Source organism: Nicotiana sylvestris, chromosome 8 (genome assembly GCF_000393655.2).
Source record: "Nicotiana sylvestris chromosome 8, ASM39365v2, whole genome shotgun sequence".
Classification (NCBI taxonomy): Eukaryota; Viridiplantae; Streptophyta; class Magnoliopsida; order Solanales; family Solanaceae; genus Nicotiana; species Nicotiana sylvestris.
Window position 1 is genome coordinate 196857122 of NC_091064.1, and position 21149 is coordinate 196878270.

General features: G+C 42.0%; 1 protein-coding gene across 1 annotated transcript; it reads right to left on the reverse strand.

Moving 5' to 3' along the window:
• Positions 1–426: 426 nt before the first annotated feature.
• LOC138876212 (uncharacterized) lies at positions 427–3970 on the reverse strand. The gene is made up of 7 exons (XM_070155117.1): positions 3710–3970; positions 3497–3631; positions 3083–3391; positions 2182–2310; positions 1947–2021; positions 1508–1853; positions 427–584 (listed from the first exon to the last, which is right to left on the reverse strand). Exons 1-7 carry the CDS (start codon positions 3968–3970, stop codon positions 427–429), a joined length of 1413 nt encoding a protein of 470 aa, XP_070011218.1.
• Positions 3971–21149: the final 17179 nt, after the last annotated feature.

The window sequence follows — 21149 nt, forward strand, 5'->3', positions numbered from 1 at the left end:
TTTCGGAAACAGCCTTTCTACTCCTTCGGGGTAGGGGTAAGGTTTGCGTACACGCTATCCTCCCTAGACCCCACTAGTGAAATATCACTGGGTCGTTGTTGATGTTGTATTGCACATTGGCCAATACTTGATACCAAATTATAGGTATCGATCAATGCAATAGTGATAAAATGAAGAGAAAGAGATAACAAGAAAGAAGGAGAAGAGAGGAGATCAAAGATTGAGAGATTTCAGAATTTTCTTAGTATTCAATAATGTGTCTTACATTTCTCCTATTTATATGACTAATACAAGGAATTCAAATAAAATACAAAAGAAGATCAAATGAGCTGAAATTCCTACTAACTAACTTTCCCGCCCTTCCGTCTTTTTGAATTTTCGGTACAACAATAATATGTTAAGCTAACTACTCGTCCACATGGCATCCTAGTTGGCATCTGAGCTGGAAGTAGGTCCCTCAGTAGCTGAATTATGTGTATCAATACCCCCTCGATGAACAATACCCTTGTCCTCAAGGGTGAACTGTGGAAACCTAGTGCGCAAGTCTGAAGCTAGCTCCCAAGTAGCTTGAGCTGAATCTAAATCTGTCCATTTGATCAAGCATTGAGCAATAGCCTTATTGCCTTTTTTATGAGTCTTCTAGCCAAGATTGCTTCAGGATAGGGACATAAAAGACTAGCCAAGTCCAAAACAGGAGGGTGCATAATAGTGGAAGGTAAGGAGTACTAGAATTTTAGTTGAGAGATATGAAATGTAGGATGAAGTTGAACCTAAGGAGGAAAGAGAAGCTTATAGGCAACAGCTCCAACCCTTTTAATAATAGGATGAGGACCAAAATATTTGGAAGTCAGCTTGTGATAAGGGGAAAGAGAGAGTGTGGATTGGCGATAAGGTTAGAGTTTAACAAACACCCAATCTCCCACCTTAAAGACACGATCAGACCTATGACTGTTAGTTTGAACTTGCATTCTCTGCTAAGCTCTGCCCAAATGAAATTTAGCTAACTGAAGTTTGAAATCCCTAACCAACAAAATGTGCTCAACAGCAATAATGGAAGAGTCACTAGGAAGATAAGGGAGGTGTATAGGAGGAGGATAACCATAAAGAAGCTCAAAAAAAGTGGTTTGAATAGCAGAATGAGGGTTGGAATTGTACCACCATTCAGCAATAGATAAGAAGGAACACCAATCAGTAGGAGAGTCAGTGCAAAAACATCGCAAATATGTTTCCAAACACCTATTGAGCACCTCACTTTAACCATCAGTCTGTGGATGATAGGCAGTTGAAGTTTGGATGGTAACACCTTGAACTTATAAGAACTCTTTCCAGAAAGAACTAATGAATATATGATCCATGTCACTTGTGATAAAGGTTGGAAAACCATGAAGTTTAAAGATGTAATCCATGAACAGAGTTGCAAGGGATTGGGTAGTATAAGGATGGGCAAGAGCAATAAAGTGTCCATACTTAGTGAGCCTATCAATGATTACCCAAATGACAGTCTTACCTCTTGATTTAGGTAAGCCTTCTATGAAGTCCATATTAATGTTTGTCCAGGGTGTAGCAGGTATAGGCAAGGGTTGTAAGAGGCCTGGGTAGGCAGAAGTATCATACTTGTTCCTTTGGCAAGTATCACAGCTATGAATGAAATCCAGTATGTCTTTCCTGATTCCCTTCCAATAGAAGTAAGCCATCATCTTCTTGGTAGTAACATCAATACCAGAATGACCCCCAGAAGGAGTAGAATGCCATAGAGTTAAGATTTTCTTCCTCATAATATCATCATTTCCTACTACAAGTTTTTCCTTCCTCCGTAACTGCTCATTGATCCAAGTAAAGTGCTTTTGTGGAGCCTGTACTAAAGATGCAATGAGAGCTTTAAGCTCAGGATCATTTTGCCAACTATCTGAAATAACTTGTCATAAATCAGTCTACACAGAAGAGACCATCAAGGACATTAATGTAACGCCATCTACCCTGGAGAGTGAATCTGCAACAGCATTCTCTTTCCCCTTCTTATACTGAATTTCAAAATCAAAGGGGAGCAACTTAGCTAACCACCTAAGTTGTGAATCAGTGTGTAATTTTTTTTTCCAATAAGTACTTCAAAGCTTTTTGGTCAGTCTTCACAATAAAGTGTTGGCCAAGCAAGTATTGAGACTATTTAGTGACAGCAAATACAAGGGCAAGTAATTCCCTTTCATAGACAGATAAAGCAACATGTCTGGGAGCCAATCCGTTGCTGATAAAGGCTATAGGATGGCCAAGCTGCATCGGAACAACACCAATTCCAATGCCACTTGTATCAATCTCCACCACAAAGGAATAGAGTAATCAGGCAATGCTAAGACATGTGCAGTAGTGAGGGCCAACTTCAATGCATCAAAGTCCTGAGCAGTAGCTATAGATCACTTGAAACTATCCTTCTTCAAAAGCTCAATTAACGGTCGACTAATAAGACCATACACCTTAATGAATTTCCTGTAATATCCTGCAAGCCCAAGGAACCCTCTTAGTTGTTTGATTGTAGTAGGAGTAGGCTATTATTGAACATCACTGATCTTCTTAAGATCTATAGAGACTCCTTTACTAGAAATGAAGTACCCCAGGTATTCCATCTTGGAGACTCCAAAAACACACTTAGATTGTTTGGCTAGCAGACTATTAGTAACCATTACATCAAAGACATGTTGTAGATGAGAAGCATGTTATGATAAGCTTCTACTATATATTAAGATATCATCAAAGAACACTAAGACAAATTTCCTCAAAATTGGTTGAATAAGTGGTTCATAAGACACTAAAAGATAGAAGGGGCATTGGTTAAGCCAAAGGGCATAACCAAGTACTCATAATGACCAAGATGAGTTTTGAAGGTTGTCTTAGGTATGTCAGCTGAGACCATTCTTATCTGATGATAACCTGATCGAAGATCAATTTTAAAGAATATCACTGCTCCTGCTAACTCATCCAGTAGATCGTCTATAATAAGATTAGGGAACTTATCCTTGACAGTACATTGATTCAGTTCCCTATAATCCACACATGACCTTCATGTTCCATCTTTCTTTCTTACTAATACCACTGGAGATGCAAAAGGACTGTTGCTATATTGGATCACATCCTGCTGTAACATGTCTTTAATCAGCTTCTTAATAATATCCTTCTTTAGAGAAGAGTACCTGTAAGGCCTAATATTGATAGGCTTAGTCCTAGGTTGCAAGGGGATGCTGTGATCAAATGTACCTCTTTGTGGAGGCAAGGATGTTGATCTGCAAACACCTGTTTGTACTGATTGAGAAGGTTCTCGATTATAGCAGGAACATGAATTTCTTTGGATAAATGCAACAAACTGATTTCCTGAAGGCAGCTCAGGCTCAACAACTAAAACCTGCAGCATAAAGAGTTGCACTTGGTCTCCATTCATTTTGTTGATAGCCTTAGTGCTGGACAACTTTCATTCTTCAGAGGCACCCTTCAACAAATGGAACTTGACTTGATAAGTAAAGGACATGGTTAAGTCAGTGTAGTCCATAGTGACTGGTCCCAATGTTTTCATCCACAAAGCTCCCAAAACCAAATCATATCTCCCAACTGGAAAGACTATCAGGTCTGAAGTATAAGAAGTGCCCTGCAGCATCCATTGGAAATCCCTTACTACTCAAGATGTAGCCTCCATAGAATTATTACCAAGGCTAACATAACCAACCTTAGTAGAAGAGATGGTACAACCAAGTCTTTTAGCATATTCACAATCTATAAAATTGTGAGTACTACCCCCATCCAATAGAATTTGTAATGGCCTTTTGTTATTGTACCCAGTCATATGTATTATTTGAGCACCTTGTATTCCACTCAATGCAGATAAGGAGATCATAGAAGGATCACTGTCACTAACAAACCAATCTTCATTGGTAGCATCACCTTCTGTCTTTAGGTTTGAGTCCTCTAAACACTCATCATTCTCCATATTCTAAGTCCAATACAAATAATTGTTTTGGAAGTGTACATTTGTGGCCAGGTGAATACTTCTCATCACAAAAGTAACATAAGCCTTGAGCCTTCTTAGCTTGCATCTCAGTAGGAGAACTTGTCCTCCTATACTTAGGAACAACTGGAGCTCTAGGTGCAGGCAAAGCTAGCTTAATGTTTGGAGCAGAATTAGGAATATGTGGTCTGGCTGGTGAAGAGTCATAAATAGATCGTCTCAAAGCAAGGGAAGGTTGTCCACTAAAATTGGACCTATGTGCTCAAGCATTAGCAGCCAAGGTAGCCTCCGCCAACCTAGCTAACATGTATGTTTTAGAGAGAGTCTGAGGTTCATGCATCTTCACAGGATTTACTAGTTCCTCCTTGAGTCCTCCCAGGAAACAAGAGATAGCTTGACTGACAGACAAATCACATTGAGCTAGAAGTCGAGCAAAAGCAAACTGAAATTCTCTCACAGAACATGTTTGCCTTAATTGTTTGAGTTCTAACATAGGATCAGAAAACTCTTCCCTAAATGTTTCAACCAAGGAAGCTAAGTAGTCATCCCAGTCAGTCACTTCAAGTGATTCATGACATTTCATATAGGACTAATGCCATTCTAAGGTCTCATCATCCAAATTTATTGCAACTAGACTCACTCTTTGATTAAGAGGAGTTTTATCAACAGAGAAATATTTCTCGATCCTGTACAGCTAACTCTTCAAAATTTCCCCATTGAAACGAGGGAAAAGTAAGTAATGGCTTCGATTTGTGTTAGCACAATAAGGATTGGGACCTAAGATCCTTTGCCCGGATTGGAGCACCTTATCCCTGGCATTCGAAGTGGACGCACTGTCCTTCGATTGTTGATTCAATTGCCAACCTTCGAATGAACTTTTGAGAGAACTTACCATATGAAGCAACTCAGCATGTCTCTTATCAATATCATCTCGCAATTCCTGCTGCTTCTGAGGTAGCTCTTCTCTGAGATCTAACTGCTGTGCAGCCAGATCTTCATATTGCTCCTGCAAATCAGTAGATTGAGCTCCTGTCACCACATCAATAGCTCTACGCGGTCCCATTGTTTACGAGCTCTGATACCAAATTGTAGGTATGGATCAATGCAACAGTGATGAAATGAAGAGAAAGAGATAAGAAGAAAAAAGGAGAAGAGAGAAGATGAGAGATAGAGAGATTTCAGAATTTTCTTAGTATTCAATAATGTGTTTTCCCTCTTACATTTATCCTATTTATATGACTAATATAAGGAATTCAAATAAAATGCAAAAGAAGATCAAATGAGCTGAAATTCCTACTAACTAACTTTTCCGCCCTTCCGTCTTTTTGAATTTTCGGTACAACAATAATATGCTAAGTTAACTACTCGTCCACATGGCATCCTAGTTGGCATCTGAGCTGGCAGTAGGTCCCTTAGTAGCTGAATTATGTGTGTCACACCTCCTTTTTCCGCGCCCCGCCCCGAAGGGTTAAATGCGCGATGGGAGTTTTTCCAATTTAAGTGACAATATTCGAAATGGGATTATTTATTTAATTCAGAGTCGCCACTTGGGAAAGGTTTGGCTTTTGGTGTCCCAAGTCACCGGTTTATCTTGAATCCCAAATCGAGGAAATTTTCGACTTTTCCAAATGAAGTCTGCGAACCAGAAATTCTAAGTAAGGAATTCTGTTGACCCGAGGGAAGGTGTTAGGCACCCTCGAATCCCGTGGTTCTAGCACGGTCGCTTAAATTGTTATAATGGCTAAATATCTGATTTAAATACATGTTGTGACTTACGTGCTTTTATTAAGTTTAAAACCGCTTTTATTATTATCATTTATTTTTATAGAATTGCAACGTCATGAAAATGCATCTCGAACCACGTCACAATCAATGCACCCGTAGTTGTTAACACATTTCGACTCCGTTGAGATTTGGATTCGGGTCACATCAATGTGCACCCGAGTTTAAGAATGTAATTTAATTAAGTCGCGCCTAAAGAGTCTAGCGCATTATTATTTGTAGGAAGCCATGAAATTTACTAAACGGCCTATCCTGAATTATAAATATTTATTATGATTATTTATTGAGGGCCCCGCAATTTTGCATTTTTTATTTGGCGAGGCTCGTCTCTATTTAGAAAGGATATCCTAAAGTGGCTACATTTCTACTATGTTCAGTCTAAAATAGAAGAAGGAAGATACACGTCAATTCAAGTATATGCTTTGGGCCTAATTCTTATCAATTTCTGATTAATTATTTATAAAGTAAAAAAGACGTCCTACTTTTATGAGAAATGTTCTACTTTGACAAAGAAATTACATGACAAATGCTATGCTCATATCCAAAACATCTCTTGAATTGAATTCAAACTAGACTCATTTAGGCTAGGTTAAGGGAATTAACCCACTAGGCATTATTATCACTGGGGGTTTGAACGTGCTCCTATATACTGCCTAGCGGGTTTTGACGAAAGAAACTAAAATAAAACAGAACATCATTGCGTAAGGTGGAAGTATCCTATCCTATGCATATCATTATAGCTAAAACAAGAATCCGGTCAGTCACTATGTCAAATATTTGTACATTCTACGTACATGCACCATTACTTAACTCATATCAACAAACAACTATAAACTAAGATACAAGAGGCTAAAACTCAGTTAAGTATTAACTAACTAGATTTTTTTTGCTATTGAATTACACACTGATCAATTTATACGAAGAAATCAATAGACCATGAGCATTACAAACAGACATTTAAACTTCTTGGAACTCCTTTCATTTCATGCTTTCGAACTGTTACAGTTTACACCCACATAGGATTTGAAATGTGTACCTGGAATGCTGAAATGCAAAGAGGAAGAAGAGAATAACAGGGAAGATCAGCAGCAGCAGGAATCAGAATAACAGCAGCAATCGAAACAACACAGCAGAACAGATTCTATTGCAAGAAGTGGAGCTATAGTTGAAGAGAAAGCAGCCAAATGGAGCAGCACACAGTGTGGTGGAAACAAAACTCCAGACAATCCAATTCCGAGATATACCTAATGCAACAAAACACTAATAATAATCTCGATTGAAACTTAGAAGAAGCAACACTGCCTAACACATTGACAACAGATGAACTTCAACCAAACAAAACCAAGTTTCTGATTTCCTAATCTGTTTTATCTCTTTCTTACTCTCTTTCTATTTCTGTATCTATGTGTATCTATGTATGTCTTTTTGCTCTCCCCTCTTTTTTGATTCTCTTCTATGTATGTCTGTGTGTGTATACCTCTCAGTGTGTATCACCCTCTCTCTCTTTTCCAAATCCTCCCCCCAGAACTGATGGAAGTCCCCCCTTTTATTGAGCCTCAAATCATCCCTTTAAACAGCCTGTTTAGACCATTCGAACAACCTCCCATGTGCTGCCCTCTTTTCAGTTCCACTTAGTCAATTAAGTATAAACAAATCCCCCCCCCCCATGATATTCCCTGGCAGATTCACTTTAAGTAATGTTTATTATTTTTGAGGCTAAAGTAAAGTATGGGCAGCAGAATGTAGTCTGACAGCATATGCTGTCAAACTATTTTAATTAAAAAGGGCCTTTATGCACATGTTGTGCACAAGTGCACATGCCCTCCAATTCAGATTACCATTACAGCCTACACCTTAGATTTCTGAAATCAAATTAGCAATTATAAGTAACTAAACTCAGTTCCTAATCGATTCAGGCAATGCTTAACAGAAGCAGGTCGATTTGTTTATTGTTCAAACATCTGAAACTAATTGACGACACATGTCGACTCGACTATATTAGTTATAACACATACCATCGTAGCCAAAAATCAGACATTTAACAGTATCACACAAGGGGTTCATATTGCAATGTTAACACAGAAGGGCCCTAGGAGCTAAATGAATGAACCAATTCAATACTCACTTGATTGCACAGCTTACACATGCCATTATCAGTGAACAAGTAGAAGAAAGAAGATAATCAAACACAAAGGCTCGGGCAAGGTGGACAGGACACAGTTAATAAAAACTCAAAACAACAGATTTCAACAATTATGAACAGCTTTTAAAACAAATCACACGGACTAAAACAAATAAAGAAAAGCAAACTCACCTTAAAACCCAAAAAATCAGAAAATCTTGACTTGGATTCGAACACACCTTTCTTAAGGCTGAACGGACTTTAATCGAAGTGTTTCTCAGATGAGAAACACTTCGATTAAGGTCCATTAGACCTTAATCTCTTTGGCTCGAACAGACACGGAACATACACGGGGAGAACTAGGGGTCAAAAAATTAGATCTGGGATTCGTGTTTCCCTGGTTAGATTCGGACCAAACCAAGCATGGTTTGGTCACGAGGGGGTCTGGGGACTGTCTGGTGTGAAGTTGAGGTCGGTTGGTGTAAATCGGGTTCTGACTCGAATCTTCAAATGAAGATTCGAGAAGGTGGGAAGGGATTCGAACTATGTGGTTAGCAGATCCGTGTTCTGGATGGCAAGGGGGTTCTATGGTGTTAAGGGTAGGGTCACCGACGTCCATGCCGCCGGCTTTCATGGTGAAGGACACAGGGGCGGCTAGGGTTTGAAGGGGAAGGGTTTGGTGAAGACGAAGGCTGGGGTGTTGGATAGGGGGCAGGGTATGGTAAAGGGTTTATATAGTTAGTGGGTAGGTGGATCCTGGCCGTTGGATGAGATGTGATGAAGGGCCAGGATCCTTCGACTAACAGGGAACGACGTCGTTTCAAGGGTAAAAGGTTTGGGTTGGTCCGGGTGGAGACGGGTCGGTTTCCTTAGTGGGTTGTGGGGAATCGATCTTGACCGTTGATCAATTTGAGATCAACGGCCCAGATCAACCTGGATTAATACGACGTCGTTTGGATGCTCTGGGTGTTTAGCTGGTGTGGACCGGGTAGGCCTGGTTTTGGGCTGAGTTTGTTTGGGCCAATTTAATCAAATTAAAATTAAATAAACACTTAATACAATTATTTGCACACACATTAAAATAATTCAAAACAAGTAAAAATCAAACAAAACAAAATCACGGACAAAGATGCATGTTTATGATTTTCTATTTAACAACCGTGTTACGGTTCAGATTACGCATGACACGTACATTTTTTGTATCTTGTTTTAATAAAGTAAAAATGGGCAAAAATCATAAATAATTAACAAAGTGCCATGTAAGAATCCAAAAATTGTACAACAGGATCAATTTTTATTACTTTTTTTATTTCTTTTGGAGCAATTGTCGCGCGAAACAAAAATTACGTGCTCACAGCTGCCCCTCTTTGTTCGGAAACACGAAGGGTTTTCGTGCAAAGATAAAGTGAGCGTGTATGAGCGATTTTTGCCTATGGACTACTCCGTGTGAAACATGTTTTTTTTTTGAAAGATCTGACCGAATCTTGCTTCAAAGATTTCCTACATATCCTGGGCTAAACAGGAATCAGGTCAATGTAGTTCGGGAAGTTTTGGTAGCTGGGACTACCATGGGATTGCAATGCTTGTTGCTACTGATGTTGCTGTTGTCACTGCTGCGTCACTGACCGCCTTATTACAACCAAACGAAAATTGGAAACTGAACTAACTACTTATATGCATGTCAACTGCTAGTTACAAGATTCCTATCTATGATTCTTTTATGACTTGATCTTGGGTCTTAGCTGATTCTGCTTGTAGACTCCGATCTGAATCTTGATGCTTGCGAGTTGCGGCGACTTGTTTAATCTCTGAGATACTGAGTGAGACGCGATTGGCAGGGTTCAGAACCTTAACCAAATGTTGGAGTCAATCTGCCTTCCTTTTACTCCAATATCTCGGGACATCTTCTTTTTTTTTCTTTTTCTTCTTTGATTCCGAACTGGGACTCATCTCGTGGGTCATTTCGATCCATGTGGCTCGAGGTTAGACCTGCGGGAGAAAACAAACGAACGAAATTTTCTGCCCCAGTTTCACTAGGAAAATTTCGTTAATTATTCGCCAGGAAGTTCATAAAATTGATGAAAGAGGATATGCATGCTCAGTTCAGGGTTGGAGCCCTGATACCGACTAGCTGGGGAGAGGTTCGGTTTTAGAGTCGGAACTCTGATACTGACCAACTGGGGAAAAGTTCAGCTTAGGGTTTAAAACCCTGATGCTGACTAAAGGAATAAGCTCAGTTTAGGGTTTAAAACCCTAATGCTGACTAAAGGAAAATTCAGTTTAGGGTTTAAAACCCTAATGCTGACTAAAGGAAAATTCAGTTTAGGGTTTTAAAACCCTAATGCTGATTGTATGGAAAAGCTCAGTTTAGGGTTTAAAACCCTAATGCTGGCTAAATGGAAAAAGTTCAGTTTAGGGTTTAAAACCCTAATGCTGACTAAAGGAAAAATTCAGTTTAGGGTTTAAAACCCTAATGCTGATTGCATGGAAAAGCTCAGTTTAGGGTTTAAACCCCTAATGCTGGCTGAATGGAAAAGTTCGGTTTAGGGTTTTAAAACCCTAATGCTGACTAAAGGAAAAATTCAGTTTAGGGTTTAAAACCCTAATGCTGACTGCATGGAAAAGCTCAGTTTAGGGTTTAAAACCCTAATGCTGGCTGAATGGAAAAAGTTCAGTTTAGGGTTTAAAACCCTAATGCTGACTAAAGGAAAAATTCAGTTTAGGGTTTAAAACCCTAATGCTGACTGCATGGAAAAGCTCAGTTTAGGGTTTAAAACCCTAATGCTAGCTGAATGGAAAAAAGTTCAGTTTAGGGTTTAAAACCCTAATGCTGACTAAAGGAAAAATTCAGTTTAGGGTTTAAAACCCTAATGCTGATTGCATGGAAAAGCTCAGTTTAGGGTTTAAAACCCTAATGCTGGCTGAATGGAAAAAGCTCAGTTTAGGGTTTAAAACCCTAATGCTGGCTGAATGGAAAAAGTTCAGTTTAGGGTTTAAAACCCTAATGCTGACTAAAAGAAAAATTCAGTTTAGGGTTTAAAACCCTAATGCTGATTGCATGGAAAAGCTCAGTTTAGGGTTTAAAACCCTAATGCTGGCTGAATGGAAAAAGTTCAGTTTAGGGTTTAAAACCCTAATGCTGACTAAAGGAAAAATTCAGTTTAGGGTTTAAAACCCTAATGCTGATTGCATGGAAAAGCTCAGTTTAGGGTTTAAAACCCTAATGCTGGCTGAATGGAAAAAGTTCAGTTTAGGGTTTAAAACCCTAATGCTGACTAAAGGAAAAATTCAGTTTAGGGTTTAAAACCCTAATGCTGATTGCATGGAAAAGCTCAGTTTAGGGTTTAAAACCCTAATGCTGGCTGAATGGAAAAAGTTCAGTTTAGGGTTTAAAACCCTAATGCTGACTAAAGGAAAAATTCAGTTTAGGGTTTAAAACCCTAATGCTGATTGAAAGGAAAAAAGTTCAGTTTAGGGTTTAAAACCCTAATGCTGATTAAAGGAAAATGGTTAGTTTATGGTTTAAAACCCTAATGCTGACTGCATGAAAAAGCTCAGTTTAGGGTTTAAAACCGTAATGCTGGCTGAAAGGAAAAAAGTTCAGTTTAGGGTTTAAAACCCTAATGTTGACTGGCTGGGGACAAAGTTCGAGAATACTAAACGATCTCTTTTTTTGAATTTTCTTGTTTTAGTAGAAGATAAAAGGGAGTTTCGTGGAAACTTACCTTTCGAGTGAATTCATCATTGCCAAAGTATTTCTTGTACCCGTGTACCTTCTTCTTTGGGTGACACCTGCTTCTTGCACGGTTGTCTTGGATTATACCTGTTTCAACTTTTCAGACAAAGAACAATTGTTAGTTCGGAAATGACGGTCGGTTTGGTGACCTTGATCGTTCCTGTTGCTTTGTTGCGTCCTTATTTCTGTCGCGAAGTCCTGCCGTTGATTGGATTCAAATGGCGAAACTCTTTTGACTACTCAGGCTTTGTATTTCCAGATTCTGTGATGATTTGCCTCGTAAGGCTCCTTTTCTTTTCCCTCTTTTTTTGTCCCGTTTTGATTGAAGGTTCTCAACGGGGATTTTATTGGAGGTATTCTTGTGGGAATTTGTACAAAAGGAAGCTCTGTGGGGGGATATTTACAAAGTGGATTCTTTGTGTGGAGTTTGTACAATGGGGCATGCTGGGTATTTATTTCAAAACGAGTTTCCCAGGGTTTGTTGGGGTAAGTTTGTTGGGGAATATTTACAAAGGGACTCGCTGGGGATGTGCTGAGGAAATTCCAACGGGGATTTTTTTTTTCATTATTATATTGGGGAGACTCTGTGGGAGATTGTACAAAAAGAGAGACTCTGTGGGGATTTGTACAGAGGGAGACTCTGTGGGATTTATCTGAAAGTGGACTTGCTGGGGGGAAATTTCTCTTTTCCTCTTTACTTTAAACACCACCACACGTCACGATTCATCAGGCTTGGGCAATCGTACCAACGAAATGAGGCGCTTTCCTTCATGAGACGGGATTCCGTGCAAACAAACCTGCCACCTGCCCTCTCCGGTGTATCCTGAACTTGGGGTTAAAACACAAAAGGGATTCGAAGAGAAGCAAAGAAAGGAGAACACAAATTTCAGGAAGAGAGTGTCCCTTTTGGGACGAGAAAGACTTATCTGAGGAAGATAACGCTGGCTTTAAATGACATGACATGCTCTTTGGACTGGGCGCCTGACCATTCCATGAACTTGCGTTTCTCTGAACCAGAACGGATCTGTGATTCCAAACCGGTGGAACGTTGTCGAGACCTCCTTGGGGTGGAGTCATTCTTTTCCGGCCAACAGCGCCCTTTGCGGGTTTTCGCTGGCTGACCTCTCTCATTTCTCTTCCTGTCATCGCTTGATAGCACTCTTTGTGAGTTTTTACTAAACAAGCTCTCTCATTTTGGTTTCTCTACTCCCGTCGCCTCGTGGTGCCCGAAGGTTTTCACCGACGAGACTCTCTCATTTTATTTCTCTCAATTCAGAGTGTGCTGGTCTCCATTTGTGACGCTTATTGGTTCTCCACCACATTTGGTAATTGATTTGAAGGCTTGTGCTTGGTAAAGAGAGGTAGATGATACTAACTTCTCAACTGCTCGACGTGCCCCGGTTTCAATTTCAGGGCGAATGAGATTTTATTGTTGGTGTGACTGAACCTCAGGGAGAGGCTGCCTACGTATCCTTTCAGAATCAAGTCAAACGTAGTTCAGGCCTCAATCAATGTTTTGTTTTGTTTTCTCTTTTTTTTTCCTTTCTTTTTTTTTTCTTTTTTTTTTTTGTAAGCGGCTCAAAGGTTTGTAGAGGGAATTGGGTAGTGTTTGGGGAGTAGTGGGGAATAAAACCTTCGCCATTTTCAAATGTGTCAGGACCACTGGAGTATGATTTAGACATAGTATCTCTTGACTGCATCTGCATTTACTGCTGTGTCGGGGTCATTTCCTTCGATATCACCTAAATACAATGCTCCTCTCGGCAATATCTTCCTTATAATGTATGGGCCTTTCCAATTTGGAGCAAACTTCCCTTTTGCTTCCTCATGATGCGGCAGAATACGCCTCAATACCAATTGACCTACTTCGAAATTCCGGGGTCGGACTTTCTTGTTGTAAGCACGGGCCATCCTTCGTTGGTATAACTGTCCGTGACAAACTGCGACCATTCGCTTTTCATCAATCAACGTCAATTGCTCTAACCGAGTCTTGACCCACACGCTGTCCTCGATTTCTGCTTCGACAATGATTCGAAGCGAAGGAATTTCTACCTCTGCTGGTATTACAGCCTCGGTCCCATAAACCAAAAGATAAGGAGTCGCTCCCACCGATGTGCGTACCGTAGTGCGGTACCCCAACAATGCAAATGGTAACTGCTCATGCCACTGTCGGGAACTTTGGATGGTCTTCCTCAAAATCTTCTTGATGTTTTTGTTTGCCGCTTCCACAGCACCATTGGCCTTTGGCCGATAAGGCGTGGAATTCCTATGCGTTATCTTGAATTGCTCGCATACATCTCCCATCAAGTGACTGTTCAAGTTTGCTGCGTTATCTGTAATGATAGTCGCAGGAATACCGAAGCGACAGATAAGATTTGAGTGTACAAAATCCACCACAGCTTTCTTAGTGACCGACTTGAGAGTGACAGCCTCTACCCATTTTGTGAAGTAGTCTATGGCAACCAGTATAAACCTGTGTCCGTTCGAGGCCTTTGGTTCAATTGGTCCAATGACGTCCATGCCCCAGGCGACAAATGGCCAAGGTGCGGACATGGGATGCAGTTCCGTGGGAGGTGCATGAATCAAATCACCGTGCACCTGACACTGATGACACTTCCGAACGAAGCTAAAGCAATCCTTTTCCATGGTCATCCAGTAATAACCTGCTCGAAGGATTTTCTTCGCTAAGACATACCCGTTCATGTGAGGTCCGCACACACCTGCGTGTACTTCGTGCATGATCTTTCTCGCTTCCTCGATATCGACACATCTTAGGAGATTGAGGTCCGGGGTCCTCTTATATAACAATTCACCGCTCAGAAAGAAACCACTTGCATGTCGCCTGATGGTCCTCTTTTGATCTCCGGTAGCATGCTCGGGGTATTCTTGTGTCTTCAGGAATTTCTTGATGTCATGGTACCAAGGCTGCGTATTTGATCCCGCCTCGATTACATTGCAGTAACCGTGTCTTTCCTTGATTTGGATTTCCAAAGGATCGACGTGGGCGTTGCCCAGGTATGGTAGCATTGAAGCCAAAGTAGCAAGTGCATCTGCCAGTTCATTGTGACACCTCGGAATATACCTGAATTCTATTGATGTAAAGCGCTTGCTGAGGTCCTCCACATGTTGTCGGTATGGGATAAGTTTGACATCCCGAGTTTCCCATTCGCCTTGAGCTTGCCGGATGATCAGGTCAGAATCTCCCATAATCAGTAAGTCTTCGACATCCTGATCGATTGCCATATGCATGCCCATAATGCAGGCTTCATACTCAGCTGTATTATTTGTGCAAAAGAAACGCAGTCTAGCTGTGGCGGGATAATGCTGACCGAAAGGCGATATCAAAATTGCCCCAATCCCCACACCCTTGGCGTTCACGGCTCCGTCAAAGAACATATTCCAAACATGAGCTTCCTCCGAGATCACTTCTACGGTGTTTACTTCTTCATCTGGAAAGTAGGTATCCAATGGCTGGTATTCTTCATCGACCGGATTTTCGGCCAAATGATCTGCTAACGCCTGGGCTTTCATTGCCGTGCGAGTGACATAAACTATGTCGAATTCCGTAAGCAAGATTTGCCATTTAGCCAGTCTCCCAGTAGGCATTGGTTTCTGAAATATATACTTCAAAGGATCCAACCTGCTTATGAGGAATGTAGTGTGGGCTTGGAGATAATGTCTCAGCTTTTGAGCAACCCATGTGAGAGCGCAGCATGTCCTTTCCAGCAGAGTGTATTTGGCCTCGTAGCCGGTGAATTTCTTTCTCAAGTAGTAGATTGCTTGCTCCTTCTTTCCGGTTACGTCGTGTTGCCCGAGGACGCAGCCGAAAGAGTTCTCCAAGACTGTCAGATACAAGAAAAGTGGCCTCCCTGGTTCTGGAGGGACCAAGACTGGGGGATTCGAAAGGTATTCTTTGACTTTATCAAAGGCTTCTTGACACTCAGTTGTCCATTTGATCGCCGCATCTTTCCTTAACAGCTTGAATATGGGCTCACACGTGCTTGTCAGCTGGGCAATGAACCGACTGATGTAATTCAACCTGCCCAACAGACTCATCACGTCTTTCTTTGTTCTCGGGGGAGGTAGATCTCTGATGGATTTTATCTTAGTTGGATCTAGCTCGATTCCTCTCCTGCTTACGATGAAGCCCAAAAGTTTGCCCGACGGAACTCCGAAAGCGCATTTGGCTGGGTTTAGCTTCAAGTCATACTTCCTTAATCTCTCGAAGAATTTCCTCAAGTCTTGGATGTGATTATCCTGCGTCTTGGACTTGACTATCACATCGTCCACGTACACCTCTATTTCCTGATGCATCATGTCATGGAAAATGGCAGTCATGGCCCTCATGTAAGTAGCCCCAACATTCTTCAGACCAAATGGCATGACCCGGTAACAGTAGGTGCCCTAAGGCGTGGTGAAGGCAGTTTTCTCGGCGTCCTCTTCATCCATCAATACCTGATGATACCCAGCATACAATCTACAAAAGACTGTATCTCGTGCTTGGCGCAATTATCAACGAGGATGTGGATGTTGGGCAGCGGGAAATTATCTTTAGGACTTGCTCTGTTCAAATCTCGGTAATCTACACATACTCGAGTTTTTCCGTCCTTTTTTGGTACTGGAACCACATTTGCCAACCATGTTGTATATTGGACTACCCGAATCACTCCCGTTTTCAGTTGTTTGGTGATCTCCTCTTTAATCTTGTCACTGACCTCAATTTTGAACTTTCGTTGCTTTTGTTGAACTGGAGGACAATCAGGATGAATCGGCAATTTATGAACCACTAGATCAACACCTAGTCCCGGCATGTCATCATATGACCAAGAAAACACGTTTTTGAATTCAAAAAGAAGTTGAATTATCGCCTCTCGCATTTTCTTGTCCGTGTGAATGCTTATCTTGGTCTCCCGGATTTCTTCCGGGGTTCCTAAATTTACCGGTTCAGTGTCATTCAGATTTGGCTTAGGTTTATTCTCGAAATATTCCAACTTCTCGGTTTATCTCCCTAAAAGCCTCTTCCGCATCATATTCTGGTTCTGGGTTCGTTAATTCGCAGTTAAATAACTCATTGTGATCTGGGCGTGAAGTCCGCAAGCATGTCATATTTAAAGCCGCATTATTATGACTGAAAAGAAAGATAAAAGGAAAAATAACAAAAATCAGAACAAAAAGAAAGAATGGAAAGAAATGATTGATTTTTTTTTTTATATTTTTGGAAAGTTAGAAGACAACAATGTTTACAACTTAGGAATTCAAAACAAAATTGAAAGGAAGAAAACGTTCAAGTTATGTCCTGGGGATAACTTGTGACACAGGAAAGGTGGCAGGACAGGTCTACCCGGACTTCCGTCTAGTCGGGAATAGCGTGGCCTCTCAGTTTTGAAGTTGGGCGCTCGGCCCCATGTACAGCATCTCAGTAGTGCTTGTGCCTTCACCTGGTTGAACCATGTGGACCTCGTAGAGCATCTCTCTCATCGCCCCACATATCTCCTCGATTTCTTCAGCTGTGAAGACCTAATCATCTTCTTCTTCAACGTACCTTGGCCTGATGAAAGTTGCATATAAATCCGGCAGCGGTTGAGGTAACTTCCAACCCTCATTTCTCCTTTTCTTTGCCCATTCTTCGTTTGCTGGAGTAGGTTTGAAACCTAGTCCAAAAGGTTTCTTGGTGACTGGCAAGGTAATGGGTTCTGTTATTCCTTGGAGGGTTCGTCCAAGTCCTTTCCCTGGCCTAAATCCATGCCGGATCATCTCTTTGGCCACCATAACCGAGGCGTTAGACAAGAAAGGCTGGGGGCAGGGTATTCCCTCTTCGTGCTGCTCGGCCAGTACAATCTCGGAAGCTTGATAGACCATATGTTCGCTCCCTTCTCTCGGTTCAAGATACGGGATGGATGGGTCCCGATAAATGGCATGCTCATCTTCCCCATGGACCACGATCTCTCGGTCTTCGTACTCGAACTTCACCATCTGGTGAAGAGTGGAAGGCACGGCTCCTGCCGCATGGATCCAAGGTCTGCCAAGGAGAAAATTGTAGGATGTATCCATGTCGATCACCTGGAAGGTTACTTGAAATTCGACTGGTCCTATGACCAACAACAGGTCTATTTCTCCCATGGTATCTCTCTTGATGCCGTCGAAAGCTCTTACGCAGACATTGTTGGGTCGGATTCTTCCGGTCCCAATTTCCATCCTTTGTAGCGTGGAGAGCGGGCAAATGTCAACACCTGATCCCCCATCCAACATTACCCGCTTGACATAGTAGTCCTCGCATTTAACTGTTAAATGCAAAGCCTTGTTGTGTGCCACTCCTTCCGAGGGTAAATCATTCTTGCTGAAAGAGATTTGGTTGACGGCGAAGAATCTTTCTGTCATCCGCTCTAGTTGCTCCACCGAGGTTTCAACTGGTACATATGCTTCATTCAGGGTTTTCAGCAGGATCTTTTGATGCTCGGTTGACCTCATCAATAATGACAGCATGGATGCTTGCTCAGGGTACTTGCGCAGCTGATCTATCACTTCGTAATCCGATATTTTCATTTGTTGGAAGAACACTTCCGCTTCTTCAACACTCACGGGCTTCTTTGGCGGGAAGCGCCTTTGTGTGGCGTTGTTCAGTTCTTGGGTATTTGAATACCTTCCGATGAAAGTATTTTCTGGAAGTTCTCCCATGACCTCTTTACCTTTGTACATTACCAAAGTCTTTTGATAATTCCACGGCACTGTGGACGGGTTGGTCATTGGCTTTTGTGGCACGCGTCCGATAACCACTGGCTCATTCAGCCGAGGTGGTTGAATCGTCCCCCGGACCACATAGGCCCCTTTTGGCACGTACATAGGTTTTGTCTTTTTGATCCCGAAGTTCTGCGTCTTCTCAGCTCGACCTCGTGGTATGTAAAGAACTTCATTTTTTACAGGTACCACTTTCTTCTCTACCTTCTTTTCAGGCTTGTTCTTTATAGCCTTGGCCTCCTCCCCCTTTTCTGGTTTCTGGTCTATTTCAGGCCTCTTCCCCGTGTCGACAATGGCAATTATGGCTTTCAAAGCAGGGTCAAATTCTTTGTCTTCGCAAATCATTCCGATCAGCGGCCCATTATTGTGAGCAGGTAATGGATTGTTAGTTACATTCGGGATCTCCTCGTCCCTTAGCACTATTTTCCCTTGCTCTATCAAATTTTCGACCACTCTTTTCAACGACCAGCAGTCATTTGTATCATGTCCCTCGGCCCCTGAATGATAGGCGCATCTGACTCCGGCTTTGTAAGAAGGCGATGTTGGGTTTTGCCTTGTTTGAGGGATTGGTTGCAAGAAACCCAACTGGACCAGCTTTGGGAACAAAGTTGAGTATGGCTCACCGATGGGCGTGAAAGTCCGCCTTCTGGGTGGCTCCTGAGGGCGGAAGTTATTCTGCGGGGGTTGTGGGTTATAGCGGTTGTGGTAAGGAGGCTGATTTCTGGGGGTGGAGCTGGGCCTCGGTTGGCTTGTTGTGGTGGATGGTTATAAGGTTGGGCATTCATGACCATATAAGGTTGATGAGCATATGCCAAATTTGAGTGGGAGTAGTAGTGTTGTGGGGCTCTTTCCGGAAAATGGGGCCTGGGATGACGATACTCCCTTGCTTCAGAGGCTGCCATAGTCGTTTCTTCCTTCTTCTTCCCCCTCGTCGTTCCTCCGGACCCGCTTTGGACGGCCTGGGAGGTTGCCCTTATGGCTGCTTGACTCAGAATCCTACCTGTTTTCAAGCCATTTTCCACCATCTCTCCAATCTTGATCGCTTCCGCGAATGGCTTACCCATGGCTGACATCATGTTTTGGAAATAGTCAGACTCTTGAGCCTGGAGAAAGGTAGTGACCATTTCCACTTCATCCATGGGAGGCTTCACTCTCGACGCCTGTTCACGCCACTTAATAGCATATTCTCTGAAGCTTTCCGAAGGTTTCTTCTTCAAATTCGACAGAGAGTTTCGGTCTGGTGCAATGTCGATGTTATACTGGAATTGTTTTACAAAATCTCTGGCGAGATCATCCCATATATGCCATCGGGACATTTCCTGGTCCATATACCATTCCGAGGCTATCCCTACTAGACTTTCCCCAAAATATGCCATTAGCAGTTCTTCTTTTCCGCCGGCTCCCCGCAATTGGTTGCAGTATTTCTTAAGATGTGCAATGGGGTCACCGTGCCCATCGAATTTCTCGAACTTCGGGGTCTTGAAACCAGTTGGCAGGTGCACGTGAGGGAACATGCACAGGTCGGCGTAAGAGACGCTCTTTTGTCCGCTCAACCCTTGCATATTCTTCAAACTTTGTTCAAGGCTTCTCATTCTCTTGGCAATCTCATTTTGTTCTGCAATTCTGGGGTTCTGATCCTGCCCAGGTGCAAGCTCGCACTGAGGCGGTAGAGGATTAGTACTGGTAGCGAACCTAGTTGGTTCCATTGAGAACGATGGTGCTTGGAATGTAAAAGAGGATGAGTCAAAGCTTGGCTTGTACGTGGTAGGCTGTGCCGTAACCGGGCAAGGCGATGCAGTAAAGATGTTCATGCTTGCATCAGTGGATGACATTCGGGGATGAGGCTCGGAAGGCGATCCAGCAGAGAAGGCTGAGGTGGCTGGGTACCCGAATGGGGTAGCAGGATAATTTATGGGGACATTAGAAGTCCCACTTGACCTGGAGAATAATTCAGGGAATCCGGGGACGACACTTGGCGGCTCTTTCCCATTATTCCAATCGTCCAGCATTTCCAACATGCGGAGCCGTAGGATTCTATTTTCCTCCGCAGTTGCGGATTCAGGTGTGAGGACGGCTGAGATCGAGCTTTCCTCAGAAACAGGGATTGTTTGCAATGGAATTTCTGAAGACATTTCCACACTTACTTTTGACCTGGTGAAGTAAGTGTGAGTACTTCTTCTGGTCCTAACAACAGGTAGATGAACACTTCTCCTTGACCTCGTGAAGTATGAGTGCGAGGCCAGACTTTCACCAAACCAACCGTCTTTTCAAAAACCCTGGAAATACTCAACGACAAACGCACGGTTAATTTGTAGCAAATAACAGATAGCTAATCTCACGTTGGGCATGATGCACCTATACACTTAAGTGGATTACTATATGTTTGCTACGAGAGCATGCGTCATTCCGGCATTTTTCCTCTTATTAGTTTTTCCCTTTCTTTTCTTTTTCTTTTTTTCTCTTTTTTTGTTTTTCTTTTATGTTTTTTTTATTTTGCAGTAAAAGAAATGCGACCGGATCCGATGAGGATTGCCTACGTATCACGATGCCTGCGTGAATCAGATCATTACGTAGTTCGAAAAACACAAATGAGCGTAAAAGAAGCAACCTTTTTATTGTTGAAGTGGTCTATTACAAACTACATTTTGCAAAAGAAAAAGCAAACTTCGAAAATAAACCTAGACTCAACATAGACTAAAATCACCCTGATGGAAAAACAGGCAGAAAATGCTAAGATACAGATTCGACTTATGAGTGCATTATGGTTTTGAAAATTGGTGTCCGCG

What these genes read in the sequence shown, in the direction of transcription:
- LOC138876212 (XM_070155117.1), bottom strand. Translation starts at nt 3,970, where the DNA reads ATGGAGAATGATGAGTGTTTAGAGGACTCAAACCTAAAGACAGAAGGT. An exon ending in AAAGGGAATTACTTGCCCTT is followed by an intron (nt 2,022 to 2,181) that starts GTATTTGCTGTC and finishes TTTGAAATTCAG; the next exon opens with TATAAGAAGGGGAAAGAGAA. An exon ending in TTACATTAATGTCCTTGATG is followed by an intron (nt 1,854 to 1,946) that starts GTCTCTTCTGTG and finishes TCTTTAGTACAG; the next exon opens with GCTCCACAAAAGCACTTTAC.